Here is a 19137-nt window from a genome sequence, read left to right on the forward strand (position 1 = left end):
CGACAGCGCTAACCACTACACCACCGTGCTGGTGGGTGGGGCTTTTCAGAGTAATTTTTTATTTTACACTGGAAAGTATTGTGTTCTAATCGGTGTAGAATTAACTCTGAGAGAGTCAATTTACTTTAACACTAAATATGTGACACTGACAGTGTAAAACCTCTATTAACTCCAATTATTTTCACCAACACTGGAAGTTATCTTGTTCAATTTTACTCTGTCCATTGTTGGAAGAACTCAGAAAGAATTAAAATACTTTGACACTGCATATTTTACACTGGCAAATTTACTGTGTATTCTGACTTGTGTGCAATACCTGTGCAAATTCTGATTTGCAGCACAGGGGGAAAAATAAAAAATGTCTGCACATTCATGTTTACTTCAAGACTTGATTCATGATCTGTCTCATAACCATGAGACAGATCATGAATCAAGTCTTGAAGTAAACATGAATGTGCAGACATTTTTTATTTTTCCCCCTGTGCTGCAAATCAGAATTTGCACAGGTATTGCACACAATAGGAAAGCAATGACAATCTGACAGCAGCGTGTACATTCCTGACAATGTTATTTATGAAAGATTGTAATGTAGGCTGTAACTTTATCAGTGTTATTCTTGTGTCATGAGAATTACTCACATACTTCATGTTCAAACAATTAGCAAACAATGTCTCTGGCCTGGAAATGCAAACATAGTGTTTCAGCAAATCTAAAACTTTCTGTTATTCTTTTCATTTTGTTAGTGTTCATCTCTGATGCCACATTAAATAAATTTATTCAGTTACATTTGTGTAAAATCCTGTAATATTACTCTGCTTTGTCAGTGGACATGGTTCTTTGGCTTCTGCCATTCCTTATCCTTTAACTTGTAACAAATGCACATGCACAACTATCCATGAGGGGAGCTCAAAGTGCAACTTGTACTGTATTTGTAACAGTGGCATGAAAGTGAATTACACTCTGCAACTGTAGGGGGAGCCCAGGAGCAAAAAAATTCCAATACCAAAAATATGAATAATGGGGCTTTAATATGAAAAGAGAAACAAGGGTGGTGAAGAAGATAAACTAATCCTCAGCAGGAAATACAGTTATGCAATGGTGCAGTGCTGTTTTGCTTTGAGAAACCCTGAAAACGTTGTTACAGTACACAGCAAAATAATAAGCCAGTACATTTTAGATCAAATCTGGTCACTTTTTCAAGGAAGCTTAAGTCTTTTTTCTGCTTTTACCAGCTGGACAGTATATAAATACAGTCCTTCAGAGCTCAAAGGATTTCCATATTTTTGTTGAGTAAGACTATTAATGGTAAATGTGGCAAATGTGGCATACCGAATTCAGGGACACCAAAAACAGTGACACAGAGTGTATCTTTCCACTGAAAAAATGTTAATTCATTCATTCTTTAATCTTCAGTGACCACCTTATCTTGGTCAGGCTCACAACAGATCAAGAGGCTATCCCAGGAACACTGGATACAAGGCGAGGAAAGTGGAGAGGACACCACTCCATCACAGGGCACAAAAAAATTAGTTTTAACCAATACGTCTTCTTCATATGAATGGAGAAAGTGCTTAATTATGGAGGATACTGTATTAACTTAAAGTCTTAACTTGTTGGTGTTTCCTCTGAAGTACAGAAGATGAATTACAGGTCTCTTAAGCCACTACATCAATCTAATCCATTTCACTGTTTTCCAGCTTGACATTTATGGCTGAAGTGGAGGGATGGCTTCCCTGTAATGCATGTCCATGATATCTGTTGAGCTTGGTCATCATTTTACTGTAGAATATCAGAAACCATGCAATCGTCTGGGCTTGAGGTGGGATAGAAAATAAATACTGTATATTGTGATAATCAAGTTATACTGTTTTCTATCTCTATGGACAATGACATTACAAAAAATTTCATGCCAAAATACATTCTTTATCTTTAATATGAGATTTTTAAAATAATCAGTCTACAAATAGGCATGGCCAGTGAATATCAGAGAATTGTTTTTGCAGATAAAATATTTATACCGTGGTTGTGTCTCATGTAAAATGCATCAGTAATAATGTGTTTTTTTAGTTTATTTTATACTTATGTGCTAGGTTTTTGTTACTCTCAGGGTACTGTAATACATGTCAGAGTAACATACAATATTAACATGCATAGTGTGAAATTATCAAAACAGATAAATGTGGAATAATTATGGATGAAACATATATCATTCAGAGCTTCATTTGACAAGTATTATGTCCATATATGTGAGTCAATGTATGTGGGAATGCCAAATATTGCATCATAATGAATTGCAAAATTCTCTCTCTCTCTCTCTCTCTCTCCCTGTATCTACCTCCCCGTTTCTCTCTCATACACACAAGAGAAATACATACTCTGCCTGGTTCCTGTGTCGAAGCATCTGTGTAGTGAATTCTCAGTCACTATTTGAGGCTTTACGCGGGAGTGAACTTTCACTCCTTTACTGACAGATATACTAACTGATGATCAGTCATCCTTCTCAATGTGTATGGTCATATTTGCTCCGGTAAGACTACATAAGTTTACTTAAAAAGCCATTTTGAAATTTGTGTTCTTTCAAATACTAAATTATTTTGTGTCTGTGGTATATGTGGTGTAAATAATTATAAACCTATATATATATTTTTTTTTAAAAGCACATGTAGTAATTGTCTTTTGTTGTGTTTGTGGGAATGTCTGAGAAACGGTTTGATTATTTAATCAGATTTAATCACTGTGAGGGGTCCCAGCATCTGTCTCCGCTGTTTGTAATATTTCCTTTCTGAATAATTTATTTGGTTGTACTGGAAGATCGATGCTAATTGCTCATCAGTATTATATTGTGCCTAGTATATATAATATGTGTATGTGTGAAGGTTCTGGTTTTCTATAGGTAACTATTGAATGTTTGATGTTCAGTATTTAGTTCATTCTTTCAAAGAGATTCCATTATTCTGGAGTTGTATCTATACACTAAATTACCTTTACTTTGCACGTTATTATACCCTTTAAACATGTGAACATTTTTTTTTTTAGCTTTGCATTCAATATATTTATTGTAAGGACTGGGGTGTTTCTTGGATACATTCACAAAACACCCTCTACTTTATTTCTAATTAATATTAAAATTGTAGAAAACATATTATAAAAGCAGCACTTGAGAGAGAGAGAGAGAGAGAGAGAGAGAGAACACTGAGCATTTTGTAGGGCTTTTATTTGATTCGTTGATTAATTTTGCTTCTCCAGCTTTTTGCTGTTTGTGCATTTGCAACATGTGGGGGATATTCTGGCCAGATAACGGTTAAAGTGGAATGCATGGATAAAACCCAAAGAAACATCAGTATCAGTTTTGGCTATCCATTCAGGTGAGTGTAACTACTTCTCTTCATGTCCTCAAAGTCACAGATCAACAGATAGTAGACATTTCTGTTGTATCATAATCCCATAAAATGTAGTGAACAGTTGTTTATACACTTGAGCAATCCACTCTCAATAAAGGAGAGGTTTGCTGTCACTGGGGTCTCAAAACTCTGCCCATAATTTCACATGCCTCAGGGAAAGTGTGTGAAGTTTTGCCCTCCCACACTCACATTGTCTTGTGATATGAAGTGACAGTTACAAGGGCTGATGACTAAATTTAGTGAGAAAGGATACATTTAGAGAAAGCAACCACAAAGAAAGATCTTTCACCAAAAAATAAAAATAAATAATAAGTGAAGTTTATCAAAAGATTTTTAAATTAAACACATTTCTAAAAATAAACTATATCTATTGTAAACAATGTGTTACAAAAAGAGAATTATACTGCCTTATGTTAATTTGCCAATCGGTAATTTGATTTATGCAGATGTTTCTAAAAATGGGCTGATTTTTCTCACAAAGTTTAAAATAGTCTGCTTTTTAAATCCTAATAGGTTTAAATGTCCATATGAGCACATTACATTTGTCTCTAAAAACACAGTATAACAATTTTTTTTTAATTACCTGTAAATTACAATCACTACTGTTAGTCTCTGCTTCTTCATTTTGATACATTTGCATTATCTTGAACTGGTCTTTTTCAATGTTGTTCTATAAGTTAATATAAAATTGTTAAAGATAAGTCAAAACTATAAGTAAGTCAAATAAGCAAAATTATCCCTTGATTACCAAAACTTGATATCATGATTACAACCCCGATTCCAAAAAAGTTGGGACAAAGTACAAATTGTAAATAAAAATGGAATGCAATAATTTACAAATCTCAAAAACTGATATTGTATTCACAATAGAACATAGACAACATATCAAATGTCGAAAGTGAGACATTTTGAAATTTCATGCCAAATATTGGCTCATTTGAAATTTCATGACAGCAGCACATCTCAAAAAAGTTGGGACAGGGGCAATAAGAGGCTGGAAAAGTTAAAGGTACAAAAAAGGAACAGCTGGAGGACCAAATTGCAACTTATTAGGTCAATTGGCAATAGGTCATTAACATGACTGGGTATAAAAAGAGCATCTTGGAGTGGCAGCGGCTCTCAAAAGTAAAGATGGGAAGAGGATCACCAATCCCCCTAATTCTGCACCGACAAATAGTGGAGCAATATCAGAAAGAAGTTCGACAGTGTAAAATTGCAAAGAGTTTGAACATATCATCATCTACAGTGCATAATATCATCAAAAGATTCAGAGAATCTGGAAGAATCTCTGTGCGTAAGGGTCAAGGCCGGAAAACCATACTGGGTGCCCGTGATCTTCGGGCCCTTAGATGGCACTGCATCACATACAGGCATGCTTCTGTATTGGAAATCACAAAATGGGCTCAGGAATATTTCCAGAGAACATTATCTGTGAACACAATTCACCATGCCATCCGCCGTTGCCAGCTAAAACTCTATAGTTCAAAGAAGAAGCCATATCTAAACATGATCCAGAAGCGCAGACGTCTTCTCTGGGCCAAGGCTTATTTAAAATGGACTGTGGCAAAGTGGAAAACTGTTTTGTGGTCAGACAAATCAAAATTTGAAGTTCTTTATGGAAATCAGGGACGCCATGTCATTCGGACTAAAGAGGAGAAGGACGACCCAAGTTGTTATCAGTGCTCAGTTCAGAAGCTTGCATCTCTGATGGTATGGGGTTGCATTAGTGCAGGGGTGTCAAACCTGATCCATAAAGGGCCTTGTGGCTGCAGGTTTTCATTCCAGCCATGCAGCAGCACACCTGACTTGGCTCATTCAATCAACTGAACTGTCTTCACACAGTCAAATACTTGCAGCCACACCCACCCTTGATTAAAGGGTGGGTGTGTCAGTTGATTGAATAAGCCAAATCAGGGTGCTGCTGCATGGCTGGAATGAAAACCTGCAGCCACACGGCCCTTTATGGATCAGGTTTGACACCCCTGCATTAGTGCATGTCGCATGGGCAGCTTACACATCTGGAAAGACATCATCAATGCTGAAAGGTATATCCAGGTTCTAGAGCAACATATGCTCCCATCCAGACGACGTCTCTTTCAGGGAAGACCTTGCATTTTTCAACATGACAATGCCAAACCACATACTGCATCAATTACAGCATCATGGCTGCGTAGAAGAAGGGTCCGGGTACTGAACTGGCCAGCCTGCAGTCCAGATCTTTCACCCATAGAAAACATTTGGTGCATCATAAAACGGAAGATACGACAAAAAAGACCTAAGACAGTTGAGCAACTAGAATCCTACATTAGACAAGAATGGGTTAACATTCCTATCCCTAAACTTGAGCAACTTGTCTCCTCAGTCCCCAGACGTTTACAGACTGTTGTAAAGAGAAAAGGGGATGTCTCACAGTGGTAAACATGGCCTTGTCCCAACTTTTTTGAGATGTGTTGTTGTCATGAAATTTAAAATCACCTAATTTTTCTCTTTAAATGATACATTTTCTCAGTTTAAACATTTGATATGTCATCTATGTTATATTCTGAATAAAATATGGAATTTTGAAACTTCCACATCCTTGCATTCCGTTTTTATTTGCAATTTGTGCTTTGTCCCAACTTTTTTGGAATCGGGGTTGTACAACTGTAATTAAGAAAATCATGCTAATCATGGTTGGCATACAATTATCATGTTCTTCTGTCTTAAGTATTTTTCTAATGCAAGTTACTGTATCTATGTTCTTCTCCCTCAAGTATAATTTCCAATCTAAGAAGTGGTGAGGACAAAATTTCCTGAACAGAAGTGCATATTTAGTGGTCTTTTATATATGTATAAACATTAATTATTGATGTAGAGATGCACGAGGTCACACAGGGATTAGATCAGATTCACAGTGTGGTGTGTGTCTGTGAAGACAAACAACAGACAATACACCGGCTTGTAAATGGCAAAATTGCATTTTATCAATTTCTCTTCTGATATTCTATATGAATAATATGAAGCTATTATGGCATGTTGTACAACATGCTTCAATTTCTCTTATTCTGTTCCTTCAGACTGCAGCAGGTGCACTTCACTGTTCCTCTCTGTGAGGGTAAGAGGTACGAGACGCTCTTCCTTGAGGGAGACTACTCCTCTTCAGCACAATTCTTCATTACTGTGGCTGTGTTAGCATTTCTCTACTCACTCCTAGCTACAGTTGTCTACATTTTTTACCAGAACAAGTACAGAGAGAAGAATAGAGGTCCTTTAGTGGTGAGTGCTTTTCTTTTTCTTTTCTTTCTCTTTTTTTTAATAATGAAATGTTTGACAGGTTCCCTTCCATAAAAAACTCATATTTTTCATGTTATTGTGTTATTTTACACATTGACTTATGTGAATGACGTGATCATAAGTTAATAATAATAATAATAATAATAATAATAAAGTTAACCGTAAACTGTACATGTGACGTGTCAAAATAATTATTCACGTGAGAATTCATCATAAAAAATAATTCCTATAATTGATGTTATTACTCAATTTGAACCACATTGCCTCATATACAAAAAATATGAAAATAAATGTATGACATAAAAAACACATACAAAAATAACCAAATCATGTGAAAAATCATAAACATTTTGTGAAAATATATGAAAAATAATAAACACTCCTCTGTAAGAGATGTAATAGCAATAAATATATAAGAAAAATAAAGTTAGTGGGGACCAGTTAGCACAGTTGTGTTAGCTGCCTTTTCCAGTATTTCCACTAGCATTTCACAAAAATGTAATGATTACATTTGAAATTCTCCACAGGATTGCCTGGTGACTGTGATTTTCTCAGGTCTGTGGCTTGTGAGCTCAATAGCCTGGGCTAAAACTCTGTCCGGAGTGAAGACAGCCACAGATGTGAATCTGATACAGATGCTAATGTCTGCCTGCAGAGATGAGGAGAACTTGTGTGAGACCCTAGAGGAGCCTACTTGGACCAGTCTTAATGTATCAGTGGTATGTGTTTTGAGTCATTGAATATACGCGAAGTTTGCAGGTTATTTCAACAGGTCTTCAATCTATAGTTCACTATTGTGTAAGCCTTTGCTACACAGCAAATTCCTCAGTGTTGAATTAAAACTTTCAGAGTTAATTTGTGTCCAGTTGGACCTATATAAACACTCTGAGTGTTAATTCAACACTGGGGATTTTGCTGTGTAATATCAGAATAAAAAATCTATGATAGTCTTAAATTGTGCCATGGACAAACAAGGAATTCTATAGATAGTTTTCACTGACTTCACGGCATTCCGGGGAACGCCCCCCAGCCGCCATCTTGGGGGGCAAACAAAACGGACCATCGCCACTACCGGCTACATTATCTCGGACGAATTTATGAAGTTATATAGTCAGTTTTCTAAAATAAAGATCAATGTCGGCAAAATCAAGCAAACAGAAGTATATAGATACATTAGACGACATCTCACGACAACGGTATGCAGCCAAACTGGCCTTGATTGGGGGAATTGACCCCTACGAAGTGGACAAAGATGCATTTTCAAGTGACTATGCAGGGCTGCCAAAGCCTGAAACTGCCAAAGCCTGCTCCAAAGACTGAAACTGACTTCATCAAACTTTAAAGGCTGTCTGATATATACAACTTTATATATTCACAGCGCGCCTTTTGGCGGATGCCGCCTGAATCGCGCAGATCCGATTTTTTTTTTTTGGGGGGGGGGGGGGGGGGGGGGGGGGCGTTGGAGCGTCTGATTATAATTTCAAAGTAAATTCTGTATTAAAATGACTAAATTAGCAAATCCGTTACAGTCCATGAAACAGGAAGTATAAGGATGAGAAAAAAACAGTTTAAATCGGAAAGCTGCGCACATATGCGCAGTCCTGCACACCGCTTGGGCTGCGCAAATGTGCGCAGCTTTCCGATTTAAACTTTTTTTCTCATCCTTATACTTCCTGTTTCATGGACTGTAATGGATTTGCTTATTTAGTAATTTTAATACAGAATTTACTTTGAAATTATAATCAGACACTTCAACGCCCCCCCTAAAAAAAAATCGGATCTGCACGATTCAGGCGGCATCCGCCAAAAGGCGCGCTGTTTGCATCCCAAACACAAATCAAATCATACAGAATAGACCTTAAATGTTTTTCAAAAATGACCCTTGTGTGAGGGGCGGCACGGTGGTGTAGTGGTTAGCGCTGTCGCCTCACAGCAAGAAGGTCCGGGTTCGATCCCCGTGGCCGGCGAGGGCCTTTCTGTGCAGAGTTTGCATGTTCTCCCCGTGTCCACGTGGGTTTCCTCCGGGTGCTCCGGTTTCCCCCACAGTCCAAAGACATGCAGGTTAGGTTAACTGGTGACTCTAAATTGACCGTAGGTGTGAGTGTGAGTGTGAATGGTTGTCTGTGTCTATGTGTCAGCCCTGTGATGACCTGGCGACTTGTCCAGGGTGTACCCCGCCTTTCGCCTGTAGTCAGCTGGGATAGGCTCCAGCTTGCCTGCGACCCTGTAGAAGGATAAAGCGGCTAGAGATAATGAGATGAGATGAGACCCTTGCGTGAGTGAAGTGACAAGTTTCAAATAGAAACGTGACAAACGAGCGATATTAAGTGTACATTACAATGTAAACGTACACTCAGCGGTTCCAGTTCAGCATTCTCCAGAGATTGTTCACATGATGTTTTGGTTTCCAAAAACAAACTTAAACACAATTGATTGTTTATTTAAACAACTTACCACTTATAAAATGATCGGAGCAGACTTTGCTGTGTTTGGAAGGCTGATAATCCTTGCGGTTGATTCTCGCAAGCCATAGATTTCTCCTTTGTATGCTGAGTTTCTTTGTTTACTCGCCTTCGTGCTCCTGTACAGTGGGAATTCCAGAAAAGCTCTGCTTGACTTCATCATCTGACCTATTACGACAGCCGTGAATACAACAGGTGTGCACCATTGCTAGCTTTAAATAGCCTGCTTGGGTTCTTTTGAAGACTTTGTACTCGCGCGTTACAATGTGTGCTCAGTCACCCGTACGGTAAGCTGGACCCCCAAGATGGCCACCACTAGGGAATCCCCGACTTTGTGACGTCATGTGAAAACTATCTACAGGCATTTTGAGATGTCTAAAGACAGGCTGAAATGATAAACCTTGAGTGTAGCTTTTGGTTGAGTTTAAATAAACTCAGCAGATTTTAGAACAAATGCCATTAGGCTTTGCTGAATCTGACACACACACACACACACACACACACACACACACACACACACACACACACACACACACACACACACACACAGTATTTAATCAGCCACCAATTGTGCAAGTTCTCCCACTTAAAAAGATGAGAGAGGCCTGTAATTTTCATCATAGGTACACTTCAACTATGAGAGACAGAATGGGGGGAAAGAATCCAGGAAATCACATTGTAGGATTTTTAATTAATTAATTGGTAAAATCCTCAGTAAAATAAGTATTTGGTCACCTACAAACAAGCAAGATTTCTGGCTCTCACAGACCTGTAACTTCTTCTTTAAGAGGCTCCTCTGTCCTCCACTCATTACCTGTATTAATGGCACCTGTTTGAACTCGTTATCAGTATAAAAGACACCTGTCCACAACCTCAAACAGTCACACTCCAAACTCCACTATGGCCAAGACCAAAGAGCTGTCAAAGGACACCAGAAACAAAATTGTAGGTCTGCATCAGGCTGGGAAGACTGAATCTGCAATAGGTAAGCAGCTTGGTGTAAAGAAATCAACTGTGGGAGCAATTATTAGAAAATGGAAGACATATACAAGACCACTGATGATCTCCCTCAATCTGGGGCTCCATGCAAGATCTCACCCCGTGGGGTCAAAATGATCACAAGAACAGTGAGCAAAAATCCCAGAACCACACGGGGGGACCTAGTGAATGACCTGCAGAGAGCTGGGACCAAAGTAACAAAGGCTACCATCAGTAACACACTACGCTGCCAGGGACTCAAATCCTGCAGTGCCAGACGTGTCCCCCTGCTTAAGCCAGTACATGTCCAGGCCCGTCTGAAGTTTGCTAGAGAGCATTTGGATGATCCAGAAGAGGATTGGGAGAATGTCAGATGGTCAGATGAAACCAAAATAGAACTTTTTGGTAAAAACTCAACTTGTCGTGTTTGGAGGAGAAAGAATGCTGAGTTGCATCCAAAGAACACCATACCTACTGTGAAGCATGGGGGTGGAAACATCATGCTTTGGGGCTGTTTTTCTGCAAAGGGACCAGGATGACTGATCTGTGTAAAGGAAAGAATGAATGGGGCCATGTATCATGAGATTTTGAGTGAAAACCTCCTTCCATCAGCAAGGGCATTGAAGATGAAACGTGGCTGGGTCTTTCAGCATGACAATGATCCTAAACACACTGCCCAGGCAATGAAGGAGTGGCTTCGTAAGAAGCATTTCAAGGTCCTGGAGTGGCCTAGCCAGTCTCCAGATCTCAACCCCATAGAAAATCTTTGGAGGGAGCTGAAAGTCCGTGTTGCCCACTGACAGCCCCAAAACATCACTGCTCTAGAGGAGATCTGCATGGAGGAACGGGCCAAAATACCAGCAACAGTGTGTGAAAACCTTGTGAAGACTTACAGAAAACGTTTGACCTCTGTCATTGCCAGCAAAGGGTATATATAACAAAGTATTGAGATGAACTTTTGTTACTGACCAAATACTTATTTTCCACCATAATTTGCAAATAAATTATTTAAAAATCAGTGTGATTTTCTGGATGTTTTTTTTTTCTCATTTTGTCTCTCATAGTTGAGGTATACCTATGATGAAAATTACAGGCCTCTCTCATCTTTTGAAGTGGGAGAACTTGCACAATTGGTGACTGACTAAATACTTTTTTGTCCCACTGTGTGTGTGTGTGTGTGTGTGTGTGTGTGTATATAATATGCTGTTAAATGATCACTTCAAATTACAAAGCAAACATTTTTTGAACAATTCATTGTCATTATTTTTGAAATAGGCCTGTTCCATTGTGTCAGGTTTAATACAGTCCTACAGAAATATGACCATCATCAATCAAGAAAACCTCAAAGAAAATTATAGGAAGTATGACAAAGCCAGTTATAAATTATCACTATTTAAACAAATTTAAACCCTTATCTCATATTTGTTTAATGACTCTGAATCATCCCTTGCTCCCAGGCTTTTGGCTTTCTGAATTTCTGCCTGTGGGCTGGTAACATTTGGTTTGCCTACAAAGAAACAGGCTTACACAAGTCCGGTCAGCGCTACCCATCCAGAACGCCATCTGAGAAACGCAGCAGTAGCTTCAGGCAGTACAGTCAAAGCAGTTTTGACCAATCCAGAACAGGCTTTGGACAGAGGCTCTACAGCCAGCCAAGTTTTGACCTATCAGGTGGAGGACTCAACCTCCTGCAGACCAATCTGGGACAACCTAAAGTTTACAGACAGATGGGCAGTCCCACCTCTAGAGGACCGCTCATATTTGTCAATGAAAGTCAGTGAGATACGAGAATGCAGAGTTGCTGTACTGTATGAGGGAGATAGGAGAGAAGAATGAGGAAAGTAATAGAGTAAAGATAAAATAACATCTCAGATTCTGAAAGGACTATGTTTTATGAAGCAGGAAACAAAAAGACAGAAAAGGAATTTTCACCAGACACTATATGTGTAAATTGCATGGTCTTTGGCAGAAAGTTTAAGTGTTTCATTTAGGTTAGTTTGGTGATTTTATATTTATTGTTAATTTAATTGTTGTTAAATGTGGTTTAAATATAATGATGTATAATCTGTGTGAGATTTTTGTCAAATTCTGATAAAAAATATTTAATGTATAATTTTACTTTAATGGGAACACCTGTACCACTACCCCTGCATGCAATTATTCAATCAGCCAATCATGAAACAGCAGTGCAATGCACAAAATCATGCAGATACAGCCCAAGAGCATGAGTAAATGTTCACGAATGTTCACATCAAACATTAGAATGGGGAGAAATGTGCTTGAAGTGACTCTTAGAGGAAAATGTGCTCTAACCTCATGGATGTTAGTGCCAGATGGGCTGGCTTGAATATTTCAGAAACAGCAAATCTCCTAGGATTTTCACATACAACAGTCTCTCGTGTTTACAAAGAATGGTCCGGGGGAAAAAAAAAAAAAAACATCCAGTGAAGGCCATCCTGCAGGTGGTTGATGATAGAGGTCAGAGGAGAATGGTGAGACTGGTTCAAGCTTACACTGAAGGCTACAGTAACTCAGTCTTTACAATCATGCTGAGCAGAAAACCCCCCATCTCAGAATGCACAACACATCAAACCTTGAGGTAGATGTTCCTATTAAAGTGGTCAGTGAGTATAAGTGGATTTAGATAGATGTAACAATATATTCCATCATTTGTGTTCTACCATTGTAAATGGTTTCTCTATTTTTCCCACGTACATTTTCAAATGTATAATGTATATGTAAGAATTTGCTTCATGTACTTTATTGATATTGTTTCCTTATGGGGCTTAAAATTGAGAAATGAGAACCACAGTCTGAAGTTGGGAGGTGTCTGAAGATGTAAATACATCTGAGGGCTGTATTACTAACTCTGTTCACAGTGCTCAGTGCAGTGCAGAAAGTATGTCAGAGTCTATGCAAGTGATGCAATCATATTGTAACTTGCAAAGTTTAATGTTGATCTCTCTGATCTAACCTTGTCAAAATAAAGAATAAAAACATTTCACATTCCATCACTTGGTGATTACTGTAATGTGCATCTAAATATTTACAATCGAGGCATATTTTTTATCATGTATCTTTTTATTTGTATTTATGTGGCTTTCACCAGAGATCAGCAGTGCTGAAATATAAGCATACAATTTAATCTCGGAATCATTTGTGTTTGTGCAAGATGAAATACTGTACGTATATCATGCTGAGCATGTATACACCATTCCAAGTTTAGCACAAATAAGGGTGCAGTACCTTGTAAGGATTATACTAAATTACATATTGTTTTCTATATTTTGTAGCCATTGATCAAGAGATTTTATTGCTTTGCTCCAGATTGTTTTCTTCATTTTATTCTGTTCTTTCATATTGCGTTGGTGCATGTTTGTATATTCACTGTGTCTTCCCTTGTAAATAAATCTATTTCTTCTTAGCTCCGGACAAAGGGATGATAAAGATGCTCGTTTTCCTCATGAACCCTTGTTAATGAGTGGGTATTAGGGTACAATTAAGATCTCTAGGTCTGTCAGCGTTCTGGCCTGTCCTCGTAGCTACAGACTGTTTAGCATTCTCCGACCCACTGCAGTGAAGCTAACTGCCTGCAGGTGCCCAGCCTCAGAAATTGCAGCTTTAGGTGCCTACAAGACTATAGCTGATGCCATTTAGCTTATAACAGGAAATGAAAGGTTACAACTTAAGAACTGTCTTCAGCTGTTAGTAGGGTCCAATTACAGAACACAAACTCTGTGTGTGTGTGTGTGTGTGTGTGTGTGTGTGAGAGAGAGAGAGAGAGAGAGAATAAGAAAAAAAGGACAAAAGAGAACAGAAGCCTGTGAGCAATAATTGCAGTGTTCTTAAATAATGAACAGTGGTGTTCCAAGCTGATGATGATATAATCAGCAGTTTATTGATTGGCTTCAGCCACATGTCAAAAAATCGAGTGAGCAAATATGAATGCTTCCTTCTCTGGATCAAGTAATGTATGAGTCATTGGCAACTTACCAGCTATGTACTTATTTAAATGGAAAGTTCTATCTGTTCAGCTGGAGGAATTGCCAAAATCATTAAACGTGTGTTATACATACTCTGAAAAAGACAGGTTTTATTATTTGGGCTGGCAGTTAATTCCAGCAGTAGGCAGAATTACTGTGGTGCAGTAAGGAGACCTTTCAATTCAGCTACAGAGAGTTCAGTAAAAATGGTAATCCCAGACTCAGTTGAATGGATGATAATACACCATGTTGTTAGTGGTTTGCTGGTACAAGTGTACTGTATGTAATGGGAAGGTGAGGATGACTGTTCTTTCCCCTCTTCCCCCTCCTCATTCTATTCATCCATCTGTCCATCCTGGCCCTTTGACAGTATTTTGCACACCAAGTCTCATGAATCAAGAAAGCTTTATGATATCACTTTTTTTTTCTTTTCAGAAATTCCACTGCTGTGTACTATAGAATTCTTGGTGGTAAATCACATTCTCATATATATATATATATATATATATATATATATATATATATATATATATATACTTGAAAACATGAAAAACATGAAGAAAATAAATATTATGCAATTTTATACTGTGAAGAGAAGTATTGGAATATGTAATTTAATTTTCAAGCATCACTGGGCAATAAGGGCGGCACGGTGGTGTAGTGGTTAGCGCTGTCACCTCACAGCAAGAAGGTCCGGGTTCGAGCCCCGTGGCCGGCGAGGGCCTTCTGTGCGGAGTTTGCATGTTCTCCCCGTGTCCGCGTGGGTTTCCTCCGGGTGCTCCGGTTTCCCCCACAGTCCAAAGACATGCAGGTTAGGTTAACTGGTGACTCTAAATTGACCGTAGGTGTGAATGTGAGTATGAATGGTTGTCTGTGTCTATGTATCAGCCTTGTGATGACCTGGCGACTTGTCCAGGGTGTACCCTGCCTTTCGCCCGTAGTCAGCTGGGATAGGCTCCAGCTTGCCTGCGACCCTGTAGAACAGGATAAAGCGGCTAGAGATAATGAGATGAAATGAGCACTGGGCAATAAGAATTTGATTGGCAGTTATTTGTTAGATGTTACTAAGAAAATAGAAAGTGACATCATTTGCAGAAGCAGAGGTTGATTAACCACATTCAATGGAATTAACAATGTTTTAAAGCACTAGTAACATTATAATAAATATTAATGAGTTGTTACCTACCATGTACCCAGCCCATGAATATTAAATTCCTGAATGATTAGAAATGAGAGCCTTTATGACAGTTATTCTATAGAAAATGAAACCTATAACATATGATGTATGCCAACATGTATACAGGAAATATGGTCTTATACCTGGATTTAAAAAACAAAACAAAAAAACATTATGTTGATAGAGATATTTGTTTGGCATGCTTGCAACTTGTTTTGGTGAATTTGCTTGCAACTTGTTTTGGCTAGTTTCAGTTAAATCCTTGAAACTTATCTTCGCATGCACATCTGTTCTCTGTTTTTCATAAGGATATCCTGGTCAGTAATTTTCCATCACCCATTGAAGCTACCCTATCACACTCAGCCAACTCTGCTTCCTGCAACATCTTCAAATCATTTAGCTACACCACACTCTTGTGGATATATATTCATGTTTGTCCTTCAAATGAACTTAGAAACATCTCTGAACTTCTGTGTCTGCATCAGTGACTGTTGCTTCCAGATATCCATGAGGCAGAATCTCCTAGACCAGTGGTTCTCAACCGGGGGGGCGCGCCCCCCTGGTGGGGCGCGGAGGTACTCCAGGGGGGTCGCGAGTAGGCTTCATGTATGGAGGAAAAAAAAAATCTGGGGCTAACAGGCTATAGTAGCTAAGCAGATGCAACACATTTACCCATGTCAAAATGCAGGACATTGGACTATTACATACAAATCAATACTATTATAAAATCTATCAACAATCTATCATAAAATCTTGTGTGTGTGGCTGCATCAGTCGGGGGAACTGTGATATGTTCCCAAGCCTTGCAGACTTTATCAGTAATGCAGGCACTTCCCACGATTTCTCATCTGTCTTTCAAGCAGCGTCAGAGCACCTGTCGGTAATTGAGAAAACAGTTTGCGGCATACTTCACAGAGGATTATCGCTCTTTTGCGTGGGTTCGAGATCCATTTGTGTGTACTGCTGACGAACTTCCAGTTGACATGCAGGAACAGCTTATTGAGCTGAAGAGTGACAGTAGACTTAAGGCAGTCTTCACCTCATGCCCTCTTTCGACATTCTGGGCAGCATTGATGCAGGAGTACCCGCAACTGTGTGACGTAGCCTTGAAACTGCTCATCCCATTCGCATCGACCTACTTGTGTGAGGCAGGATTTTCAAAAATGACTGCGCTCAAAACGAAATATCGCAATCGTGTGCAAATTGAGGATGACTTGAGACTGTGCTTGTCAAACATTTCGCCAAGAATCGAGGATCTTTGTAAGGCAAAGCAGGCTCAGGTCTCGCATTAACGCAAATGCAGATCACAAAGGCACAGTAAAAAGTAAAACCTAAATTCACGCCTGGTCCCAATTCCCAATGATATCAATAGCCAGCTAATGATAAGCCTAATAAAATACCTAATAAAAACACTCATAATAATAATAATAATAATAATAATAATAATAATGATGCCTATTAATAATAATAGCATAATAATAATAATAATAATATCAACAACCAACAACAGCAATAATAATAATAATAATAATAATAATAATAGGCCTAATAATAATAATAATAATGCCTGAAAGAACATAAGTCTTGTACTACTGCCAACAGCTTAGTAATGATAATAGGCAATAATAATAATAATAATAATAATAATAATAATGCCCGAAAGCAGATTAGAAATGTGGTGCTACTGCCAATTATAACAATAGCCTAATAATGATAATAGGCCTATGTATTTCTATGGAATGGATAATGCTACTACTGCTGCTACTGCTACTACTACTACTACTAATAATAATAATAATAAAAATAATAATAATAATAATAATAATCTAGCCCAGGGCTATCTATCTATCTATCTATCTATCTATCTATCTATCTATCTATCTATCTATCTATCTATCTATCTGTCAATATAAGGTGCTGTAGGTCGGGTGGCGTCACTGCGGGTGAGTGTGTTGGGGGGGGGATGGGGGCGGGGCGAGAAGAGGGGCCCCCAACTGCAATGAACCAGCTTTGGTGGGGCCCAGGTTGCAAAAGGTTGAGAACCCCTGTCCTAGACAGCAGAGGACTATATTCCTAGATAATTCTGTCAAATCAACTTTCTTCAGTCCAGACTGATCAAAACCTAGCAGATGTAAAAATTAGCCTAGGACTTACACAGTTAAAGAAATTATATTATTATTATTATTATTATTATTATTATTATTATTATTATTTGTATTATTATTAATACATTTTAGGAAAAAGTACAGTTTCATAATTAAATAAATAATTTAATAATAAATAAAATGTCATAATTACAGGACATCTGAGTAGGGGTGGTAAGATGGTACAGTGACTACTAACCACTGTTACCTCACAGCAAGAAGGTTCGAACTTCGTGGCTAACTGGGGCCCTTCTATGTGGAGTTTGCATGTTCTCCCCCTGCGTGGGTTTACTTCAGGTGATCTGGTTTCCACATACAGTCCAAAGGCATGTGGATTAGATCAACTGGTTCCTCTAAATTGCCCGTAGGTGTGAATGTGAGTGTGAATGGTTGTTCGTCTCTATGTTAGCCCTGCGATAGCCTGGCAACCTGCCCAGGGTGTACCCACCTTTCGTCTGAAATCAGCTGGGGTTGGCTCCAGCTTTCCCATGACCCTGACAAATATAGATAATGAATGGATAGATGGATGGATGGACTTCTGAGGAACCTAATATTTCCATTTACAATATACTGTATTCCAGTTCTCTAGTTTTCTAGTTTATTTTCAAATGAATCCTACTAACTCACTGGATACAAAGTCACACTAACACATTAACAAGACCAACACTCATCTCTTTTAATCAGGTCATTCATTTAATAAGTGTAAACTCTAGTCCATCAGGAGCATAGCCTCTGCCATGACTGGGCTCTTCCACACTTATCAGAAGGATTAAAGCAGACTGTCTGCACCCAGTGTGCTGCTTCTTTCCCTGAACGTGTGTCACACTCCAGATGTCTCTCCAGATACTGTACAGTATCTTCTTGTACTCCATTGGTATCAGTACACTTTTTTTGACATTATAGAGCCTGAGAAGTCTGTCTCAAGGATCCATACAAAAATAAGCACACAAATATTCAGAATTTTTTTTTTTCACAATTTTTGGCTTATAATTTTGCTGGAGTATAGGACTATACATTGAGTTGGTACTGATCAGAAGTATAGGTTTAATTTAAACTTATAGAGGAAGACAATGTTTATGGCATATGACTCATTTCGTGATTAAAGTTTTAAAGGTTCCCTTGCATCATTTTTTCATTAATTGTGCGGTGGTCTCTAGTAGGAATGAATGCCCTGTGAGCCGGTTTTGGTGAAAAAAATGCTGTGGTTCTCTTTTTTCAGGCTGTTCTAGTTTGGTGGAGGAGTGGGTGGCGGGAGAACGACAGGATTTCAACTCTTACTCATTAATATTCATGACATGTAAACGTGTTACCTCTGATTGGCTAACAGCAATCAGTAAACGTGCTACTTCTGATTGGCTAACAGCACTGTGATGCTACCTCCAGTGGGTCAGAACAAGCGGATGTGGGTGTCTTTGTAAAAACTGTTTCGATTGGCTATTATGGTCTCAACATCGATGTTTTGACCAATCACAATGCAGATGTGGCAGCGGGGGCGTGGCCAAGCATCGGTCTGTGAATGGAGGGCGGAGTCAGGGAAGGTAAGTGGCAGAATCACGGCACCTGACGGGAATTAACGTGTGTTTGTGTGTCTTCCCCAGTGACCGCGCCCTATAAGAGGAGCGGGAGAGCAGAGGAAGGGAGCTCTCTCCCCAACCAGAACACTTGTGTGTGTGTGTGTGTGTGTGTGTGTGTGTGTGCGCGCGCGCATGTGTGACTGGG

General features: G+C 38.8%; 1 protein-coding gene across 1 annotated transcript; it reads left to right on the top strand.

Annotated features, from left to right (window-relative positions):
• The first annotated feature begins 2503 nt into the window (after positions 1-2503).
• Positions 2504-11895, top strand: synprb (synaptoporin b). Its single transcript, XM_060918308.1, has 5 exons — positions 2504-2527; positions 3247-3365; positions 6458-6656; positions 7202-7393; positions 11572-11895. Exons 1-5 carry the CDS (start codon positions 2504-2506, stop codon positions 11893-11895), a joined length of 858 nt encoding a protein of 285 aa, XP_060774291.1.
• Positions 11896-19137: the final 7242 nt, after the last annotated feature.

The sequence above is a fragment of the Neoarius graeffei genome, chromosome 4, assembly GCF_027579695.1.
Source record: "Neoarius graeffei isolate fNeoGra1 chromosome 4, fNeoGra1.pri, whole genome shotgun sequence".
NCBI lineage: Eukaryota > Metazoa > Chordata > Actinopteri > Siluriformes > Ariidae > Neoarius > Neoarius graeffei.

Excerpts from the sequence above, each read along its gene's own strand:
- synprb (XM_060918308.1), top strand. The coding sequence starts at position 2,504 with ATGTGTATGGTCATATTTGCTCCG. Across the intron at positions 2,528-3,246 it reads GTATGGTCATATTTGCTCCG|CTTTTTGCTGTTTGTGCATT; the intron begins GTAAGACTACAT and ends TTGCTTCTCCAG. Across the intron at positions 7,394-11,571 it reads CCAGTCTTAATGTATCAGTG|GCTTTTGGCTTTCTGAATTT; the intron begins GTATGTGTTTTG and ends CCTTGCTCCCAG.